The following is a 21,451-nucleotide window of genomic DNA, read 5'->3' as shown; positions in this document are numbered from 1 at the left end:
GCGGGGAAACAAAACATTCACTCTGTGGTTAAAGTTTTTAGAATTTTAATAACTTTCTCAAACTATCCTGGGTTTGTACCAAACTTGGACAGAAGCTTGTTTATGATCATAAGATAATATCCAGAAGTAAATTTTGTAAAAATAAAATTCCATTTTTTCCGTATTTTACTTATAAATGGACTTAGTTTTTTTTGCGGGGAAACATTACATTCACTCTGTGGTTAAAGTTTTTAGAATTTTAATAACTTTCTTTAACTATCCTGGGTTTGTACCAAACTTGGACAGAAGCTTGTTTATGATCATAAGATAGTATCCAGAAGAAAATTTTGTAAAAATAAAATTCAATTTTTTCCGTATTTTACTTATAAATGGACTTAGTTTTTTCTGCAGGGAACCATTACATTCACTCTGTGGTTAAAGTTTTTAAAATTTAAATAACTTTCTTAAACTATCCTGGGTTTGTACCAAACTTGGAAATAACCTTATTTATGATCATAAGATTGTATCCAGAAGTAAAGTTTGTAAAAAGATTACTCTGTTTTTTTCTGTAATTTACTTTCAAATGGACTTAGATTTTCTTACAATCATAAAATAGTAACAAGAGGAATATTTTTATTGATTTTTTTCCTCATTGTTGTTGAGCCTGTGATTTACAGCAAAAATAGGCGAGACACTGGGTTCCGCGGAACCCTTACAAATTTTTAAATAATCCAACTTTTTCAATACAGACTTGTTCTGAATGCTGTATTACATATGCTGTATTACATACATCAAATGTGAATATAGGGCCAATATTTCCAATACGGACTGGCAATGGTGTGAATATAGGGCCAATATTCATAAGGACTGGCAATGGTGTGAATATAGGGCCAATATTTCCAATACGGACTAACAATGAATCTTGAATTACATGCACAATATATGTTAACATGTAATTCAGAATGCATTGCCAGTCTGTATTGGAAATATTGGACCAGGCTGTAAAAGCAATATAGATCATGTGATTTATATGACCAGGACCACGTCACCAGTATGACACATGCCGTTTTGGTAGTATTAGGGCTGTTTTAATCATATTATTTAATAATAGCTTTATCCATTGATTGATCAAGAGAAACATATCTATCACATTATTATGCTTCAGTTTTTATATGTTAATAATCAGTCCAGAAGTCTACGAAAAATCTGTAAGGGACATAATGTTTTCCAGTCTTTGGGTCCAATTTTTTGTTCAATCTATGATAACATTGTGTGTATGCATGTTATTTTATGTTATAGCCAGTAACATAGTCAGCATAGTATTAAAGCTAGTATTTGAATTGGCCAGCAGGACTATTTCATCAAGATATCTACTGATACATTAGAAGAAAACATTATATTTTATATACTAAAGTGCTATATATCTAGTTTTTTTGTCCACTTTCATGTCTCAATGGAAGACTAAAATATGATTTGAAATTATGACACAGCTTTTCCAATCATGACAATAGTGATTTCTATCACTTTGACTTGCATGGTGGGCATAATAAATTTGCCAAATGCAAACCTAAAAATTAAAAAGATAAATAAAATACTTTAAATTTAATTACTGTGTTAAGTGGACTGTTAACAAAAGGCAATTAAAGGTTTTAATAACTGGTAATCCTCTAGATTACCTGAACAAACTGTCCAACTGGTCTGAAACTGATTCTCCTAGCCTTTGACCATCTTCGCTAACTAAGGATTATGATACAGTCCCCTCCTCTCTGGCTATCCTAGATGGCCTTGGACTAAAACATGTCAGCTTTGACCCCTAAACTGAGTTTTGTTACACTCTTAAAAATGCCATTTAATAACCAAGACACATTTGATTGTTCTATAAAAGAGTGTTTATAATATAATTGAAAAATCAAAATCAAATCAAGAAGTCCTGAGTTAGCGTCTATTTTAATGGTATTTCACTATTAAATTAATTTCTAATTTAATCAGGAAAAGCGGCATTTGGACATTGCCAGCAGTGTCTTACAGAAATACTCAAAACAATTTCCTAAACCACGGAAGAAAAAGTCAAAACATCAGAGAAAGTTTATTGGAGTAATGGTAAGGCACAGCTTGAAGGAAAATGAGAGAATTCAAGCAAATTTTGATGACTATAATGGTAACAATGCTGAACAACCCATTGTTGAACAACCAACTGTTGAACAAACTTACCCTGAGGAAGAGCAGGATATGAATTCTCAGATATATGAGGCAGTGAAAATTTCATCACCTCCAAAAACAAACTTTGAAAAGGAAAATTCTTTAGATTTTGTAAACACAGAGTCATTAGATCTACCTGAAATTGAAAATATACCTAGTGTTGAAGAAGCTGAAATACAGTTAATACAAAAAATGTATTGTGATCAAGTCAATAAGCAAAGTGGATTTTCAGGTTCTTCTTCAAATTCTGCTGATATAACAAACCAAAGTGAACAACATCAACATTTAGTTTTAAATGGATTAGTGATGGATATTAATAATATGAATCCAACATCTAATCATATTGAATCAAATGAATCAGTAGTTAGTCATTTGAATCAGTTATCCAATCAGATTGTTTTGGATGAATCAGTGATTGTTAGCAATGTGAATCAGCCTTCTTCAAACCTCACCATTTTAAATGAATCAGTAATTGGAAGTAATGTTATGACACCATCATCTAATCAGATCATTTTGAATGAATCAGTTATTGATGGCAACAATATGAATCATTTGTCGACCAATCAAAACATTTTGAATGATTCAATAGTTACCCATGATGCACAAGGGGTTCCATCAATAGAAATCCAACAGAAGCACTTATCATGGAGCAATGGAATTGAAAGTATGGGTAATTCCGATAGTATATTGTATATTGATGAGATATTAGATGAAAATGTCAATGGTATAGATGATAATGCAGATGAAAATAGTAATGACGATTTAGTGATTCAAGAATCTGTTGGTGTTCAGGCTGATTTAAGTGACAGTAATGAAATGGTTCATTATTCTGAATCAGAAGATGAAAACCCTGTTAAGAAAGATATTAGTATTTATGACATGGATTCAGATTCATTAACAGACAAAATAACTCTTCCAAAGTCATACAGGAAAATGGGAGATTTTAAAACAAAATCTGTTCCGGCAAGACCTTTTAGTTCATTTAGCGCAAAACAACAGGGTGCTTTTAAAAGGAGTGAACAGCATGGTATTATTAAAACAAGTGAACAAGATGGTGTTTTTAAAAAGCCATTGAATAATACAAAACTATCAAAACGAAAGGGTTGTGTTGAAACTGTTAAATGTGAAGTGGGAAAAGGTATTCATAAATTTTTTGCTAAACATCATAAAATAAGAGGGATCTACTTAAACAAGGGAAAGAGACATGTTAAAAAGGATCTTGTTGTATTAAAAAGGCAGGATTCAGCCGTAGACCAGGGAAGCTGGAAAAGAGGAAATTTTATACATGATCGAAACAGATTGGACGATTATTTTGAGTTGACTGAAGAAGGACGAAGGAAAAGAACACTGTTAGATAAAAAGATGTTACGAGATGAATATGTCGTGAACTGGTACTTATTTTGTCCTGGTCACGGAAACTGTAAACGGAACTGTGGTGGTTATGGAAAATGCGTCCAAGGTATGTACCATATATTTATATTTATCATTTATCATATAAAATATTGTTAAACTCCTCTTAAGGAGGCTCGCGGATATAAGATTTTCAGAAAGAAATTAAACATTTATTTTTCATTACAAATTTTATTTGTTACCTTAAGTAGTTGTTACTTTATCATATGGTACAAAAATCATTCCAAAAAATCAATTCGTGTTGGCCCCAGGTGACTTTTAAAATGTGGATATCATTGAAAAAACTCCCTTTGATGCAAAAATGCCATTTTTTGGCATTAAATTCGAAATATCTTTTTTAACTCATCGGTGACCTATATTTTTATTGTTGTTTTCAAATAAGCTGCACATAAACTAAATAATTGTAAAATTTAAGTGATTTCTGTAATTTAGTTCTTTCTTTATTTCGATATTACCGCTATTTCACCTATTAGTTCAACAGAAAAAAGGACCTTAACAAAAATGTATGCTTCTTTCGAAGGCAGATTATGAGCAGAAGTGAAAGGTGACCCCATTTTTTATTTCATTTTTCGATCAAGTATAAGATAAAGCTCATTTGTAGAAAAATATAGCGAAATCCTATATAAAATAAAAAAAATGATTTAGACCTGCGAGCCCCCTTAAGTACTCTGAAGTTGCCTGAACAGAATGAGACTTAGAATGATTCAAAGTTAACTTTTTTTAGTCTGTGTTTAAGGAGAAAACTAGATGTGCACCTGATCTGATTATTAGCCTAATTTCTTTTACCTCGTGCATTCAAGGATTTGCATGAGAGCAGTTAGATAGACACACACAAAAAAGGAAAAGGAAAAAGAAACATTGAGAGGTATTGTGTGGTTTGTGACAGGTGTTGTTTAGTTCGTGACAGATTGGGATAAGACATTTATGCTTGTATGTAAGACAAAAAAGAGTTATCTATCTTTGAATGTTTCATCTTATCATGAGTTTTTTTTTCTTCTTGAAAGAAGTATGCAATGGAAACCATTTTATACATGTTTTTTTTTAATTTAAGTTTCAAAAATTTGATACAAAAAATTAAGACATTCTTAGATTAGTATACCATTCTCTGAATAATCCCGAATAGGCTTGTGAGAGTCAGGTTTGTTAGTGATGAAACAGGAGGCTATATATAATCTCCCCACTGGTATATTAGAGACAAATTTATCTCCATCTACTGAGAGATACCAAAAACATGAATATTTTATTTTGAATATTTTTGCTGTTGTAATGTTCTAGGAACTAAAGACTATATCAAAACTTTTAGCTGATAATATAGGTGAAGTTTGGAAAACTTAACTTAGGCTACATCAATTTGATTTGTAGTTCTTCAGAGAAAAACTCAAAAAGATATGGGGCGAGCAAGCAATATATGCAAAGAAAAATGTTAATGTAAAAAAATATTTCAAGGTAAAACTAATTTTAGAGCGGCATGCGGACCAAACATTTGCGGAGGTGATAATAGCTAAGTTAATATGGTGATCATCTAGTACTACCATTAAACGATGAACATAAATTAGTTTTTTAATAAAAATCAGTTTTGCCTTTCTAGCTTTCTGGTTAGTTATTAAACTCAATGATTTTGATTTACTCAGTCCTTAAAATTGCTATCAAAATTAAAAGAAAACATTTTTAATGATTAAATAATCATATTGGTTTTTGAAAGTTTTTCTTTGTTTTTCAAAATTTATATGGTGTTAGTATCTTTTTTTAAAGAGGGAAAATTAATTAAGTGACCTTTTTTTACTTGATGTTGCGAGCAACACTTGAACCTCAAATACAAGTGAAAATACCTTCTTACATGTCTAAATATAAATGAAATTTTGGTATCCTTTTAAGACATATTGGGGGACAAAGCATTCTTCATACAGAGACTATTTCTTTCAGCTGTACTGGTTCCTGTGTTTTGAAATAAGTTTGTTTAAGAACCAGTACCTGTATATTTGAAATGAGTTTGTTTCTTTTCAAATTTGTTTTGTCTTTCCTTATGGTCTTTGTTTAAAAACACTTTTTGACAGGATGCTTGCACTGTGGTAGGGTATATTGATACTCTGTCAAAAGAGACCAGCTAAAAGAAAAAAGATCAAGCTTACATATCGATACAATTTGGGGAAAAATTTACCTTTTTATGTTTTTTATACACAACAATATCATCAGAAAACAGTTACTTTCCTCCCAAATTGCACTGATTGTAGCTTGATTTTTCTTTTAAAGTTATTCTTTCTTGACCAAGTACCAGAATGTTTTATTTCAGAGTAGGTAACCTATCGACAAAATTATATACTGTTAATTAATTCATTATCGTGGATTGAGAAAACTAGGATATTAATGCATATTTGATTTTGAGGTTTTTAAGAAATCTGCATATAACCATCCAACAAATTCCATTAAAATTTATGGTTTCCTTGTACCCACAAAATACCAGAAAATTGATATCCATGAAGTGGGTCTCATTGGGGTCTAAGCGTGACGCGGGATTGCCAATTTTTTGTAAGCATGACACGTGAAAGTCAAATTATTTTGTCGTGAAAACGTGAAATGAGGTCTTGGAGGACCTGGGAAATGACAAAAAAATGAGAATTGCTTACGTACATAGTGTATGCCAGATATGGGATTTTGACAAAACAGTAAGCAGGATCTGGGATCGTAACCCCCCAATGAAACCCCATGAATAATAATGAATCCACAGTACTCATAAGTCAAAAGTCTGTAATATGAAACTTGTGGATTCAAACAAGAAAACTAACAATTCCTAAACAAAACAACAATGAATCTGTTAGACAGCAACAAATCACAATGCTTTACTGTGTTATGTTACTATCACTATTTTAAAAGTACTATTTGATGATGCTGTAGTTTTCTATAGTTTTCTAACAATAATTATACCAAAATATTTATTATCTTTATTTTTTCAAGACAAGAAAATTCCATTACCAATGTTTAAGTAACGACTTATCAAAGAAGAAAATTAGTAAATTAGATTTATTTGTTTAACATTAAAATAGAATTATTTAGTTGATTTTGCAGGCTTTATTAATTTAGTGAATGTACCAGTTCCAGGATAAATTCTCAAAGTATTAGAGCAAAAGATCATGCTTCCACCACATGGCTTATTTCTTGAGTTATCAACATAAAGTTTAGTAGTTTCTGACTGTATCATTTTAAACTGTTTATTTTATTTTTTTAAGCTATAATAAAGATTATATACATATGCATCTTTGAACAATAAAAGATTCATGAAATGCATAACATATAGCATATTGGAAAATACCACTGATGTTTTAAATACTCTGTGTCAAATTTAATCAACTTTGCAGAATCTTTAGAAATGTTCAGCTTCTATCTTCTTTTCTAGTAATCTAAAAATTACGCTGAAGAACAAGAAAATATTAGTAATATCAGATTAAAATGTAATTCGTAAGATTAAGTTAATTATACAAGCCCTAGAGTAAACGGATAACATTGCACATATTGATTCTTTTCCAGTTTAGAATTCCTTAGATACTGAAAAGTTCTGACAATATTTAAAAGGGGATGCATTCATAATCTCTGTAGATCTAAAAAGTATTTCATGATCAATTGACTTAAGCAAATTTAAGTAAATTATCTTTAAATGTCACTTCATAACAGTGCTATATTTGTCGTAAATTTTCTGCTAGGGTAGCAAATGAATTTTTGTTCTGATTGGGAATTTAATATTCAGATTTTGAAAGGCTACATTAATTTGTGGAGTTGGTGGAGCCTTTAAAGATATAATCAGATTGTTTTGGTAATACCAAAAAATAAGGTGTTACGGGGTATTAAACTATTTAGTTTTTCAAAATTAGAATAAAATGCAAGGAATGTCATTTAATACACTAATCACAGATCATTTGTTCAATACTCCAAATGAGGAACAAAATCAGTATTTGTCTTTTCTAAATTTAATTTGCTTACTATTTCAATTGCCAGATAAAAATCATTTATAAAAAAAAAAAACACAACATAAGATGCTTATTTTTTGTTTCTTCAGAAACAATTTTAAAGTAAAATGAAATAAAACCTTGATGACCAATCCCAGTTTGAAAAACAATGTTGGATGCCTATAATTGCCATTTCCTACATTCTTACGTAATTAATGTAACAAAAGTCTATGGAGCATTTGTATTTCTCTTTAAAGTTATTATTTTTATATAACATCTTAAAAGTTTGCCCCCAATGTTCTATTTTTAGCCATGGCAGCCATGTTACTGATGGATCAAAAATTTGGATACATTTCATAAACTATATTCCTAAAGGAACATTTAAAGTATAGAAGTATTAGGCACAGTAGAAGAAAAGATTTTTAAATGTTAGCAAACATGATGAACAAATTGTTTAAAATTGTCTTTAAAGGGCAGTAATTCTTTAAAGTGTAGATTGACAACTTCTATCATTTAACTAAAGCTGCATTTGACCCCCAATGTTCTATCTTTAGCCATGGCAGCCATGTTTGTCAAAGCATCCAAAATTCGTATACATTTATAAACAAGATACCCTTAGGAACATTTATTTAAAGTTTGAAGGTAGTTGGCCCAATAGTTTCAGAGGAGAAGATTGTTAAAATAGACGAAAATAGACTACAAAGGACGCCAAGTGATGAAATAAACTCCAAAAGGGCCCTTCATGCCCTATAGAGCTACAAAGGAATTGTTCAATATATGTCCAATACTATGAATATGCAACCAAAATGACACAAAATACTGCAAACCATCTTAAAGCTTGAAAAGCAAGCTTTCTTTAAGATTATGAGATTGCTATCTTTGTATTATATGAGGTCATGGAGGTATGCATATTGAAACCGTTTTCTAAACAGATAAAAACCGAATGGTTGTTATTTTTAGCATGGCTGTGTGCAGTCTGGGTCAAATTCAGCAGGAAGGGAATGATTTACACCTAAAAAAAGTGACTTCAAACATGTCAAATTTTAGAAATTTCACAGGTTTTAAGTTAACCTTCAAATTTGTTAATTTCTCAAATTTCAGACGTCCAATTAAGTTTTGCATGTTCCATTTGAATAAATGGCAGAAAATGTTAGAGTGTCAGCCAAATGAGAATTTCTGCATTCTTTTAGATGTAATTAATAAAAACACTTTGGATATATCTCCATTATAATGATGTACAGGTGACTGGTTATAACAAAAGCCAGGTGTTCATTTGTTGTGGTATAAAAGTCAAACAGACTTTTATATTTCAATATATTAACATGATAAAAAGTACTTTAGATCAAGTATGGTAGATGCCAAAAGTTTTAAAAGTGAAAGAAATGCACAAAATTTGGAGTTTTGTAGTAAGCATATATGAATTTATGGAACTATCATTCTTTCCTGTACTAAAGGGCCTAAGTGGACGAGTTGTTTAAGGTTCATGTGGCTCTTTTGTCTAAAACGTCTGTATTTTCACCTCAAAATTTAATATTTGCATCTGTAAAAATTGTAAGGCATAGCATGCCCTAGATAAATGAATTTCAAATATGTTTTATGTTTTAGAAAAATAAAAACTTAACAGGATTTTGAGTGCCCTTTTTTTTATTCCTCTAGAAGGTGCCAAAATAAACTGAGTTGGGAAAGAGGTTTTGAGGACCTCCCCACAGGTAATAACTGGAGTGAGCTGAATTGATTGACATGGACAATAGATGGACAATAGATACCTGACAATAATCAGTGATTTAAACTGACAGTATCAAGAGAAAATCAACTGTTTTATTATCTTCTGTAGGGACCAAAAAAGTGCACTGCAAAATCCAGTTAAGTTATGAATTTTCTAAATCATACAATGCATTTGAATTCTATTTATCTAGGTCATGCTTTGCCTTAAAACTCTTCCAGATGCACAGGTTTGTCTGTTATTGAGTAAATTTTGAGGTGAAAATGAAGCCATTTTCAGTGGTGGATCCAGAAATTTTCATAAGTGGGGGCCCACTGACTGACCTAAGAGGGGGCCCGCTCCAGTCACGCTTCAGTGATTCCCTATATAAGCAACCAAATTTTTTCCCAAAAAGGGGGGCCCGGTCCCCCTGGGCCCCCCTCCTAAATCCGCCTCTGATTTTAGCCAATGGGTCCACATGAACCTTAACTAGTAGAACTACTGTATCACTAGCCTGTCCACATAGAGATATTGAGTTTGATTTTCGCACATAGCAGGTGCACTAGACTCCAAATCCTAATTGACTAGGATTGTTAGTTTTTCCTACCAAGATTGTAGTTTTCTATGGACACTCCGGCTTCCTCCACCAATAAAAACTTACCAGTCCACCACGAAATAGCACAAAAGAACAAAAGTTATAAAAAAGTTTAAAAGAACCGAACAAAAAATATATTTTAGTTGTTGCCTGTGGAGATATGAAATATATGTATCAAGAGGAGGAATTGAAATGCTGTTCAAATTCTTTTATTATTGTTGTTATTGCAATAATGGTCTTACATAAGGTTTAAATACTCTAATTGGGCCAAGTATGAGAAAATGTACAAGAATGAAGTACATATTTTAAACAAAAATTTGTATGTATAGCTGTTTAATACATTTGTACCTTGTAAATATATGTTAAAACAAAAATAGGTAACTTTGGTATCAAATGAAAGCTTAACAACTTTGGAACACTGTAGAAACCTTGTTAACCCTTTCTTTTGAATAATTAAAGAATATATGAAATTAGCTCTGATGCTCAGGTCAGCAATATATTGCCCCCCCCTCCTTTTGTCCTGGGTTGGGAACCCCCCTTTTTAAAATGGCTGGATCCCCCTTGTGTGTTTTAACTACCAAACTTCTTGGGGGTTGTTGAATTTTTCAGCAAAAGCCAGGATAAGGAATAGTTTAGACATGAAATAATTGTCACTTTATTTTGAACTGTAAACAAAATAGCTATGAATGCTTGAAACTGCAGAATTAGACATGCAAAGTAATGGGGATACCAAATAGTGGTTATATTCCAGAGGTGAAAATTATAATGAAGGCTGATGTAATCGTACATAAGTCTTTGCAGTGAAGTCTCAGATTTCAATGGTCATATTATTTTTATAACATGTATAACTAAACAAGGTTTTAAACTTTTCTAGGGCTTCCATAAAAGGGAATGATTTTATATTTGCTTTGAATCTTCATAATAATGAGTTGTTGCAGGTAAGCAATTTTTACAACTGCTGTACAGCTATTTCCTGCTTGCTGATTGTTTGAAATTTTAACACACTCATTGTTCAAAGAAAACTTTTGTCAAACTTTTCTTGTCTTCAAATGCAAGAGAATGATCAGTTATGCTTAGTATACTTATTTTTGTCCATCTGATGAGTTCAGCCTTTTTCAACTGATTTTTATAGTTTGTTCTTATGTTGTACTGTTATACCACTGTCCCAGGTTAGGGGGGGGGGGGGGTTGGGATCCCGCTAACATGTTTAACCCCACCACATTATTTATGTATGTGCCTGTCCCAAGTCAGGAGCCTGTAATTCAGTGGTTGTCGTTTGTTTATGTGTTACATATTTGTTTTTCGTTCATTTATTTACATAAATAAGGCCGTTAGTTTTCTCGTTTGAATTGTTTTACATTGTCTTATCAGGGCCTTTTATAGCTCACTATGCGGTATGGGCTTTGCTCATTGTTGAAGGCCGTACGGTGACCTAAAGTTGTTAATGTCTGTGTCATTTTGGTCTTTTGTGGATAGTTGTCTCATTGGCAATCATACCACATCCTCTTTTTATGTACATGTTACCTCAATTGCATGCAGCATTATTTTCTGTTTGTGAATTGTTTGAAATTTAAAAACACTCATTGTACAAAGAAAGCTTTTGTCAAACATTACTTTTTTAACTTTCCTTCAGTGAAAGAGTATGATCTGTTATGATTAGTATATGAGTTAGCTCATCCAGTTGCAAGCGGCAAGGCATGTCTAGGACCTGGTATTGGTATTGTAATGTTTTATTAGCTGCTCTTTCATTGTAGTACACATAGCATATCTTTATATTAATACAGTATATAGTTTACAGCCTTTCTATTTATTATTCTGTGATTATTTTGTAGGCTGTAAAGGTATGGCACACAAACAGGATAGACACAACTGTAGTGTTATGGTTAATATGAAGTTATATCTTAGTAATTTGAATCACTGGCAGATTCAGGTCAAAGGTGATCATGTAGAAGATGGAGTGTTATGGACTTTACCCCCAGGACGAAGAATAAACGAAGTGACGAGGGACCAAATTATTTCTACATATTCTAGTGATAAACCAGAAGATCCAGAGGAAGGGATAATCAAAATTATGCCATTTGATAATGAGAGGAAAAGATATTCTAGATACATGGCCAGTATGAAAAGGAGGCGGAAAATGAAAACTTACAATGCAAGAAATGAACGCAACGAGTTTGAAAATTTAGAGCGAGATCAATCTCATAGTGATTCAATAGAACCATCAGCTATATGTGATAACCCAGAAGTTAATGTGTCACATGTATACACTTATACTACACATAAACTGGCAGATTCTGTAGGACCTATTACGGACATTGTTAGCCCACAATGTCTTAGCCAGGAGACAATTATATATGCTGAAACACCATCAATCAGCAACAACTATCAATATACTATTATATAATGTAATCCCTATGCACTGGAAAATATAGTGACAAAAAATTACCTCCCCTGCAAACACTGAGAAATTTGACTTGTCATTGCTTTTTTTTTTTTTTTTTTTTTTTACCTATTATGTTTGTTTGTTTTGTTCACCCATTGTTGACAATATTATGGAATTTGATGTGACTGTCATACAAGTGAGAGGTTTAGCTAGCTAAAAAATCAGGTTTAATCCACGATAATTCTCTACATAAGAGAATACATGTACCAAGTCAGGAATATGAAAATGTACAAGTCAGGAATGTGATAGTTGTATCCATTCGTTTGATGTGTTTGAGCTTTTGAGTTGGCATTTGATCAGGAACTTTCCATTTTGAATTTTCCTGTTTCGTGATTTTACTTTTAACTTGTTCTCTGTTAGGATGCTACTAATTATATATTCACAATAAAAAGTAAAAAGCAATGATGAAAAAAATAAAAACTGAATTTTCATACAATGTTATTGTTTTTCTCTCATTATAGCAAGAGATGGGGATGGCAGGCTATATGAGTTGTGTAAAATTGGTTTAAAATGTTGCTGTGGAAAAATTTTCACCAGCCAAACTTTATTTTCTACTGACTGTGTATAGAACTTCGATCACTCTTGAACATGCCAATTATCTGTATATATGTAGGACTCTAAACCGCGATGGTCACGTTGAGATGCGATGGTTTGACGCTGAAGTGCGTTTTTGGTCATGCCGAAGTGCGATGGTGTTATTGTGACGCTATCTTGTTGATAGCTACGCCGAAGTGCGATGGTGGTAACGCTGAAGTGCGATGGTCTACACAAACCTCATTTGCTAAGCTTTTCTTGTCGATGTATAAGTCAATGTAAAATAGAGACTGAAATGGGGAATGTGTCAAAGAAACAACAACTCGACCATAGAGTAGAATAAAACAACCGAAGGTAACCAAAGGGTGGGTCTTCAACACAGTGAAAAAAGCCTACACTTTGAGACGGACTTCAACTGGTCAATAAACTAAAAAGTGTACTAGTTCATTGAAAAATGAATGTCATACTAAATTCCTAATCATAAAAATGAACTAAAATAAAACAAAAAAACAAGACCTACAAAGGCCAGAGGCTTCTGACTTTTTTTTAAACATGCTTAGTGAAAAATCAACCCCGTTCCCCTATACCTCTAGCCAATGTAGATTGAACAAAACAAAACAACAATAATACACACAGTAAACCTCAGTTTAAAAGAAGTTAGTGTCCGATGTCAGAATAGGTAACAAAATTAACTAATTGTATGAGCAAAATGACAATGATAAACTAAATTAAAAAAGGACTACTAGCAGTTACTGACATGATACGGGTCTTAAAATATTTTAATACTATGTGAAACGGGGAGTATTTTTGGTGGATAGGGAAAATCTACAAACGGTTCTGTTTAACGTACGATAGTGCATAACATTATCTCAATACATTCGGGTCTGCAGACGAACTTTCTTCATTAAAGTGATTATACACAAGGCACTCATGAGAGAAACAACGTATAGGCCTAGATAAAATGATGATTTCTAATTAGGTTCACATGTAGGACTTCGAAGAGTACGAGCTCTCATTTAGCATATAACTGAATTAAGGACAGCCATAAACAATTATAATGGATATAAATTAAAAAAAAAAAATATATGAAAAAATCTACTTCTAATGATAAATGAACGTCTGTAGAAAGGAGGTTTAACTAGCGATCATGCGTCAAATAGACCATCGCACTTCAGCGTACAGACCATCGCACTTCGGTGTAGAGCTTCGCACTTCAGCGTGACCAGCGCACTTCAGCGTTCCAATCGCACCTCCGAGTCCTACATATATATCCAGCAAGTCCATATTTGTCAAGGGAAAACATATCAAAAGTATCATTTAATATGCAGTAATGTAAAATATTTCAACATGAACATGTTGAATAGGCCTAACCTTTAAATCATTATAGTGGTTACCAATCGAACAGTGAAAGCATAAACTGTCTGTATAAAGTTTATATTCCTGGTTGCTTCTTACATTGTATGCATATGTGTTATGCTACAAACTTTCTGGCTCTCATATGTTCTTTATACTTGGCCTTATTTTCCTGCTTCAGAAACTGTTAATAAAAAACTGCTCAGGATAGTTTTTTGTCATGTGAATAACTCACATATTATGAATAAATATACTATATTTGGTATATGGGACATCTTGGATTTTATTAGGGGTTGATAAACTATGTTTTGTTTATTGAGGCATTGTAAGTTAAAAATAAGAAGATGTTATTATTGCCTATAAGGTTTATTGAGACAAGTCTCCACAAATGACCAAAATGATGTAGAAATTAACAACTAAAGATTACTGTATAGCCTTCAACAATGAGCAAAGCTTTTTAAAGTCAGCTGTAAAAGGCTCGAATGTAATACAATTTAAACAAGAACACCAACAGTCTATTTTTTGTACATAATATTGATCAGTTACTGACATCTAGTTCAAATAACTATTTAAAAAAAAATCATGTGTCTAAGACTAGAATATAAATCAGTGCACATCCAACATCCAATGGATTTAATCTAAAGATGTCATAAACTGTCATAGAAAACATTACTTTGTGCAATGGTTGAATACAGTTATCAACATATTGTAGAGAAATGAATGAACATAAATATACTAAAATAATATATTAATAGTTTGATTTTAATTTACTGATAAAAAAAATCAATATAGGTACAACAAAACTTCAAAATTAAATCTTTATATCTATGGATGAATTCAGTAAAGGTTTTATTTAAGTAATTTGTAGATAGTGCCAAAGGAACAACACCATCTAAAAAAGGAGGGAATATTAACTTAGGGAAGGAAAAATAATCCCTTTTGTTTTCAATTTTAGTGTAAAACTGAAATATTTAAATCTAGGAAAGGACAATTATTGCCAATTTTATTTTATTTATTAAAAGTAATTTCCTTTGAAAAAAATTGATAGTGTACATATCTGTCTGGCAGGTTTTATCTTATTTTGACCTCATTTTCATGGTTCATTGGTCAAAGTAAAATATTTATATTTTGTTCTGTTTATGAGATTCTATAAGCAATAGGTCAAGAGATTACCAATTTTTGTATCCAGATTATATGAGTTTTACCACAGGTTTTTTACTCTGGGGTCTGAGGTCTTGGTACTCTTGTCAAGTAAGACCAACCAAAAGCAGTAGGAGCATCTTATAGTGCTAGGATATCAATTAAATAAGATAAGAAGCTATTCCAAATTGATTCCAGGTGTCATAACGCACATAATGTTAAAAACAAAGTAACAACTTACAGTCTGTTTACATCTCGCATATTTTTAGAAATAACTTTTTGTACAAAAATTGATATTTATGCTATCCAAAATTGTTTCTTTGTGTCAAAAATAGATTTAAAGAAAATTAAAAGTAAGGGATAGATGTTGTGAAATGTCTTCTAATACAAAGATTTCAACTGATATATAGGTGTAATAAGTTATTTTAGATTGATTGAAGGTGCCTAAAATTAAACAAATCATGGTATCAACTTACTTTTTGTTTAAAAATCATGAATATTGAGAAACTATTTTTATGATAGGATTTCAACAAAAAATGATTTAAAGAAAAATCTGTTTTTGCTAGGAAATCAATGGTAATCAATATCCTAGTACAATTTGCTTTTTTCAAAATGGTTTTCTCTGTTGCCCACCATTTATAAAATTCCTAATTCTCAGCTCCCCTGCCACCTTCCCAAAAATCAGATACTGTATTGTTGCCTGTATAACTCAATGTTCTGTCACAGTTCTTTATTCATTAGCATTAAAGTTACTGACCATAAACATGTTATTTAGTGATTAGTATTTAGATTTTTGGTGCTGTTTTTCATTATTTCTTATTTGTACTATATCTGTATGAAAGATAAAGATAATAATCATGACAAAAAATGATCTCTAAATCAAGAAAATGAGCAATTTTTAGTATTTATATGGAAACATATTTTCTTTCTTGATTTACATGAGGAGAGTTATTTAGTTAAAAGTACACAACATAATCTGATAATTATTTAGTATATACATATGTACTCAAATCATGCTGTATTATCAAACATGTCTAATATTCAATTAAATTTCATTAAATATCAAAATTACATATGTTATTGGTTCTAGAAGGTGATATGTCATATAATTAAGTTAATATTTCTAGTAATGTTTGAAGTTATTATTTCCAATTATACTTAAACTTGATTTGGCTTCATTCTATTTCTATAGTATCTTACTTCCCTAATTAACATTTAAATTTGATTCCTTCAAATAAAGCTTAGTAAAAGCAATAAAGAACCAGGAGAGGTGGCTGATTTACTTTTTGATACAGTTAAAAGGAGGACTTATTGTTATCTTTGTAGACATTTTGCTAACATATTACAATTATCAGAGTCTATGTAGACTTTTAGGTAACATGAGAATTAACAGACTTTGGAAAACACTACTTATTCATTAATTACAGAATAATGTTTTATTATACATCAAACGAATTTATATATAGGAAATAGAGCCAGGTTTGACATATATATCCTATACTATAAATAAGGTCGGAGTCTAGTCTTATCATTCAATGTAATGGTACATTCTAAGGTTTATAGATAATGTTACCTGCTGTGGCCTAGCTGGTTTTTATCTCTAACAAAAAATGATGACTGGATAATGCTTAGTTTAAAAATGGTGTTGAATATTCAAGCCAATAAAACTAAGATGTCTCAGACTTTTTAAAAATTTAGTGTTACAATCAATGGTAATGATAAACAAAAACCAGGCAACTCGGGTAAATGATACATTTATGATTCCTTTGGATTTATGATTCTGTTTTTGTCCTCAAAATTGGTTACTATATATTTTTTCATGAAACATAAAGATAGATAAATGGAAATTCAATTCTAATGAGACCATTTGTTGCTGAATTGATTTTATAGTTGTAATAATGTTACATCTAAGTGAACAACCTGCCCATATCAACAGTGACTGATAAAATCATGCACCTCTCATAACACATAGAAATAGAAGTTTTGTACTTTTCATTTATTTCTCCATGTCTTGAATGAAATGGACTGTAAAAGATTGCAATTTATTGAACGATATTAAAATAAAGTAACATAATTAATGATAAAGTACATAATTAATGATAAAGTACATCACTACATGTTCCAGTGTCTTATTTTGTTTGTTGCCTGTATTGATTAGAGCATCTTCATTCACTTTTTGCAACCTTTGAATCTGTTTTATATAAAAGTATTATTGATGCTCCCTTTTTGAAAAATCTTTTTGACCATATTAACAAGAAAAATATTTAAATTGAAGCACTACACTTAAGTCATTTATTCAGAAAATGTAACTCAATTTGAGAATTTTCAAAATAAAATAACCCGAAGAAATACAAACTGACTTCCTGTCACTCTTTAAATAAAAAGTGGTGCACCATGCATAATTTTATCAATGAGCTGGTTTTTTTTTTTTTTTTAAATCATGGATTTTTGATAGCCCTTGATACAGGTTGTTGTATGATGCGTAAATGACTCCCTCTTAACTAATTGCCATGCAGCAATTTATTCATATTGAGTCAGAATGCATAGAAGCAAGGTTTGGGATGCAGGTTCCTGACAGAGTCTAGTTTATCATATTGGTTTAAACTTACTGTTTCTCAAATGGAAGTTTTTTGCATTTAATTTAAAACATCAGGTGTTTTAAGTTTTCTTACATGTATTAATACCTTCCACCTGATTTATGGTTATATAATGACTTTACACTTAGATGGGCTCAGTTATTTTGAGAATGAAGTACTTGATCTGAATTACTTTAGAAACTGTATAATGGATATAATTAATATCTAATGTTGTAATGTTTACATTTTCATGCAAAATCATTTGACTTGTGACCTTCATTTAATCTCAATAACTTGTTTTGGTGAAATGGAAAAAATATGCTAAGCAAAGGCATAAGGGTTAAATACTATTACACTGGCCTTAATGAATTGTATTCCTTTCTCAATTTTATGAAGAGTGAGCAAAATGTTCAGCTCTGTTTGTTGTTTGTTTTATGTTTTAATTTACTGATCCTGAGCAGTCTGATTAAAAGTAATTTTAAATTAACTAGTTAAAGTCAGGTGATTCAAGCAAGGTACTTGTGACTTTCTAGTTTTATAAGTATCAAGTGACCTCGACATTTTACGTCTTACTAAGTTTTTGATTATGGTTCATGCTATACACATACAAAACCAACTTTTTCCCCTGAAAAAGTGATATCCATAGTTTTATAAAGTAACTTAATCTTTGACTTGTGACTTTTAAAAATCTTTGTACCAAGTTGAAGACTGGGTTTCAGCTGGTACCCTCTATTAGATACATATGCAGGTATACACATTTGTGTATACATGTCTCTGTCTCTATTGTGGTAACCTCTGTCAATTTCCTAGTTTTCATATTATTTTATACCAGAACTTAGATCTTTTTAACGGCGTTTCAGTAGCTGTGGAAATTATTAGTTTGCTACTATTTTTTTGTCCTAAAAACCAGATACTAGTTTATGAATTGCATCAATATGTGAGTTATACATGTACGTCGTTGAGACAACCCAACATAACACCAATACGGAAGAAACTATTCTGTGTACTGCTGTCATATCTATTTATAGACAAATTAAATCTATTTTAATCACAAAGACCTGTTTTTAGTACTGTTTTCTTCATTATTCTTTATTCTTTATTTTGATTTCCTTTTTTCTAATATTCTTTATTTCTTTATCCTCAGTTTATTCTGTATTTTGTCCATCCATATTTAAAGTAATTGAGACAAAACTTACTAGGGAACGACACGTTTATATTGTGATCGAGTGTTTACTCTCTGCCATAGCATAGTTTATTTCAACAAATGGAATATAAACACAAAGCTACACATAAAACTCATACATTGCAGAATAAATCGGTACACATAAACGCTCACCTCAATACTATTGGTATTTTAAAGACAAAAAACGCCATGCTAATTATTGCCGTATCAAATAAGAATGCTTGTTGGTTCTAACAAGAAAAAATAATGTCTTATAAACTTCTATAGCAATACCACTATAAATCTGAATATTACAGGGAAAACACGTATTACAATACAAAAAGTTTATGTACAGAATTCCACAAAAGAAAATAAAGAAAAAAATAAAATGTTTAATTAACTTCATTTACTTGGTCCATGATCAATAACTTAGATTTGCGTAGAGTTGTCATAACAAAATATAAATATTATATACGGTATATTATATTGAAATAATTAATCTTGAAGTGCATACTATGAAAAGTATAATTTAATTGGAGCATTACTCTATTGACAGACATACTCTTCCCACATGTTATTGATAGAATTACTCTCAAAACGCATTCAAGTAGTAAAACCTTATAAAAGAAGTCAGTGGACTCGGTGCTGAAACTAAATGACGAGGCAGAATCTGCTGAAGGCAAACCAGTTGGAGGTGTAAATTGTTGTCTGGTTCCTAAGTCTTGTAGGATGTAGGATGTCCTTGAGTTATGTTCCATTATGTCTAATTATTTCCGGTAGTAGATCTTGTTATTGCTCCAACGAATGGATAAAAAAGTGGCCATCAATAAATGAAAAAAAAAAACTCTTTGCAAACTTAAAACCACGAAAAAGGTGGTGTCGGTTTCTCATGATTTTATTTCACGACCATTTGATCAAGCAGACATATAATACAATTTTATTATATGTCTCTGGATAAAGTAATAAAAGTTCAATCTTTAATTACTAATATTTACAGTATCACGAATCCACGTGCGTATAATCGGCGATCGTATTCCATATTTCTGAACCAATGCCTAGATATGATTGATTTTGAACTGCACCAAACTGAACTTATTGAATGTATTCGACTAGTTTCGAGAGTTTGTGCAAAAATTAAACCAGACTGACATTTTAGTCAAACTAAATTCCTTAGTTTTTGTCTCGCCTGCAACGAAAGTCGTAGTATGCCAGACCAAATGATTACAATTCGGCGATTTGTATATAGATTTATATTCCGAGGGTGGAAGACCCATTGTCTTCAAATTTTGTAAACTGGCATATGCCTATGATACGAAGTTTTTGTCTGTCATATCTTCCATTTCTTGACCTCATTTTCATGGTTAAGCGACAGTTTTTAAAAAGTGTACTTTTTTCATGTAAATTTCTCAGTCATAATGAGTAATAGGATAACTATGTTCGGTATATGGATTCCTTGCAAGTTCTGCATGTCCGTCATACCTGTTTTATTTGACATCGACCTCATTTCATGAATCATTGACGAAAGTTAAAGTTCTATGATTATGATATTGTAAGCACAATGTCAACTTATTTGGTTTATGGTATGATATACTTGAAACAAACGCATTTGCTATTTAAAAAATAGTTCTAGCCAAACAAAATAATTGTTTTCCCTTCAAATGCGTACAATGACTGTTTAGTTTAGGTTACTAAGTATTTCCGGAGCACCTGATTTCACTCCCGGTTTTTAGTGGAGTTCGTGTTATTTCTTATTTATTATTTATAACTGTTGGTGTAAATGTCTTTTGTTTTTCTTGAGTTTTTGTTTATACTCCTTGGTTTTGATTGTTCTTGTCGTCTTCCTCTTGCTTCGCTATAATGTATAGACGTTGAGTTGTACCGAAATTTATCAATCGATCAATGGTTGTTTTTTGAAAGAGAAGGATATGGAATCATATTCAGAGGTGAATGTTTTACAAATTGATTGTGGTCTTTCAAGTCATTATCTTTTCTCTTTATGTTTTGTTGTTGATTAATTTTCAATGGTAGATAAAGAATGGGATTACCCATATTTTAACATTTTGAACTCGTAGTAGGTACAATAAGTATACAATCCCCATTTAGCTTATGATGAATGAGGTCAAGGTGGAAAAACCAATAGATATCAGTGTGTTGCCTCGTTATAATTTACTTTTTCTTCACAATTAATAAAAAGAATCATATGAAGAAACTTTATTCTGCATATCTTCTTAGCATGACCGCAACAAAATAGCAATTGACAGTAGTCAACACCAAAGATACTCTGCTGTTTTTATTGGTAAAAATGTTTTACATATTGCGGTATTCCGATATTAACAAAAAATAGAAATAAAACAGATTTTTCTGATCAGTATAGTTCATTTACAAAATAGAATTATGAAGTTAGAAGTAAACGAAAGCAT

At 31.3% G+C, this 21,451-nt stretch overlaps 1 protein-coding gene across 6 annotated transcripts in view; it reads left to right on the top strand.

The window, feature by feature from the left end:
• LOC143068205 (gephyrin-like) overlaps positions 1–21,451 on the top strand; it is a 115,946-nt gene that overhangs the window by 21,514 nt on the left and 72,981 nt on the right. For 2 of the 6 annotated variants that reach the window (XM_076242073.1, XM_076242075.1), the window contains 2 exons: positions 1,969–3,637; positions 11,656–12,702. The exons of 2 other annotated variants lie outside the window; for them this stretch is intronic. In XM_076242073.1, the coding sequence (XP_076098188.1) occupies positions 1,969–3,637; positions 11,656–12,227 (2,241 nt within the window). In that variant the 3' untranslated portion in view covers positions 12,228–12,702. 2 more of the 6 variants (XR_012976138.1, XM_076242076.1) reach the window with 2 other exon arrangements.

This window comes from Mytilus galloprovincialis, chromosome 3 (assembly GCF_965363235.1).
Source record: "Mytilus galloprovincialis chromosome 3, xbMytGall1.hap1.1, whole genome shotgun sequence".
In the NCBI taxonomy this organism is placed as follows: Eukaryota; Metazoa; Mollusca; class Bivalvia; order Mytilida; family Mytilidae; genus Mytilus; species Mytilus galloprovincialis.
This window is presented reverse-complemented; position numbering and strand designations above follow the sequence as displayed.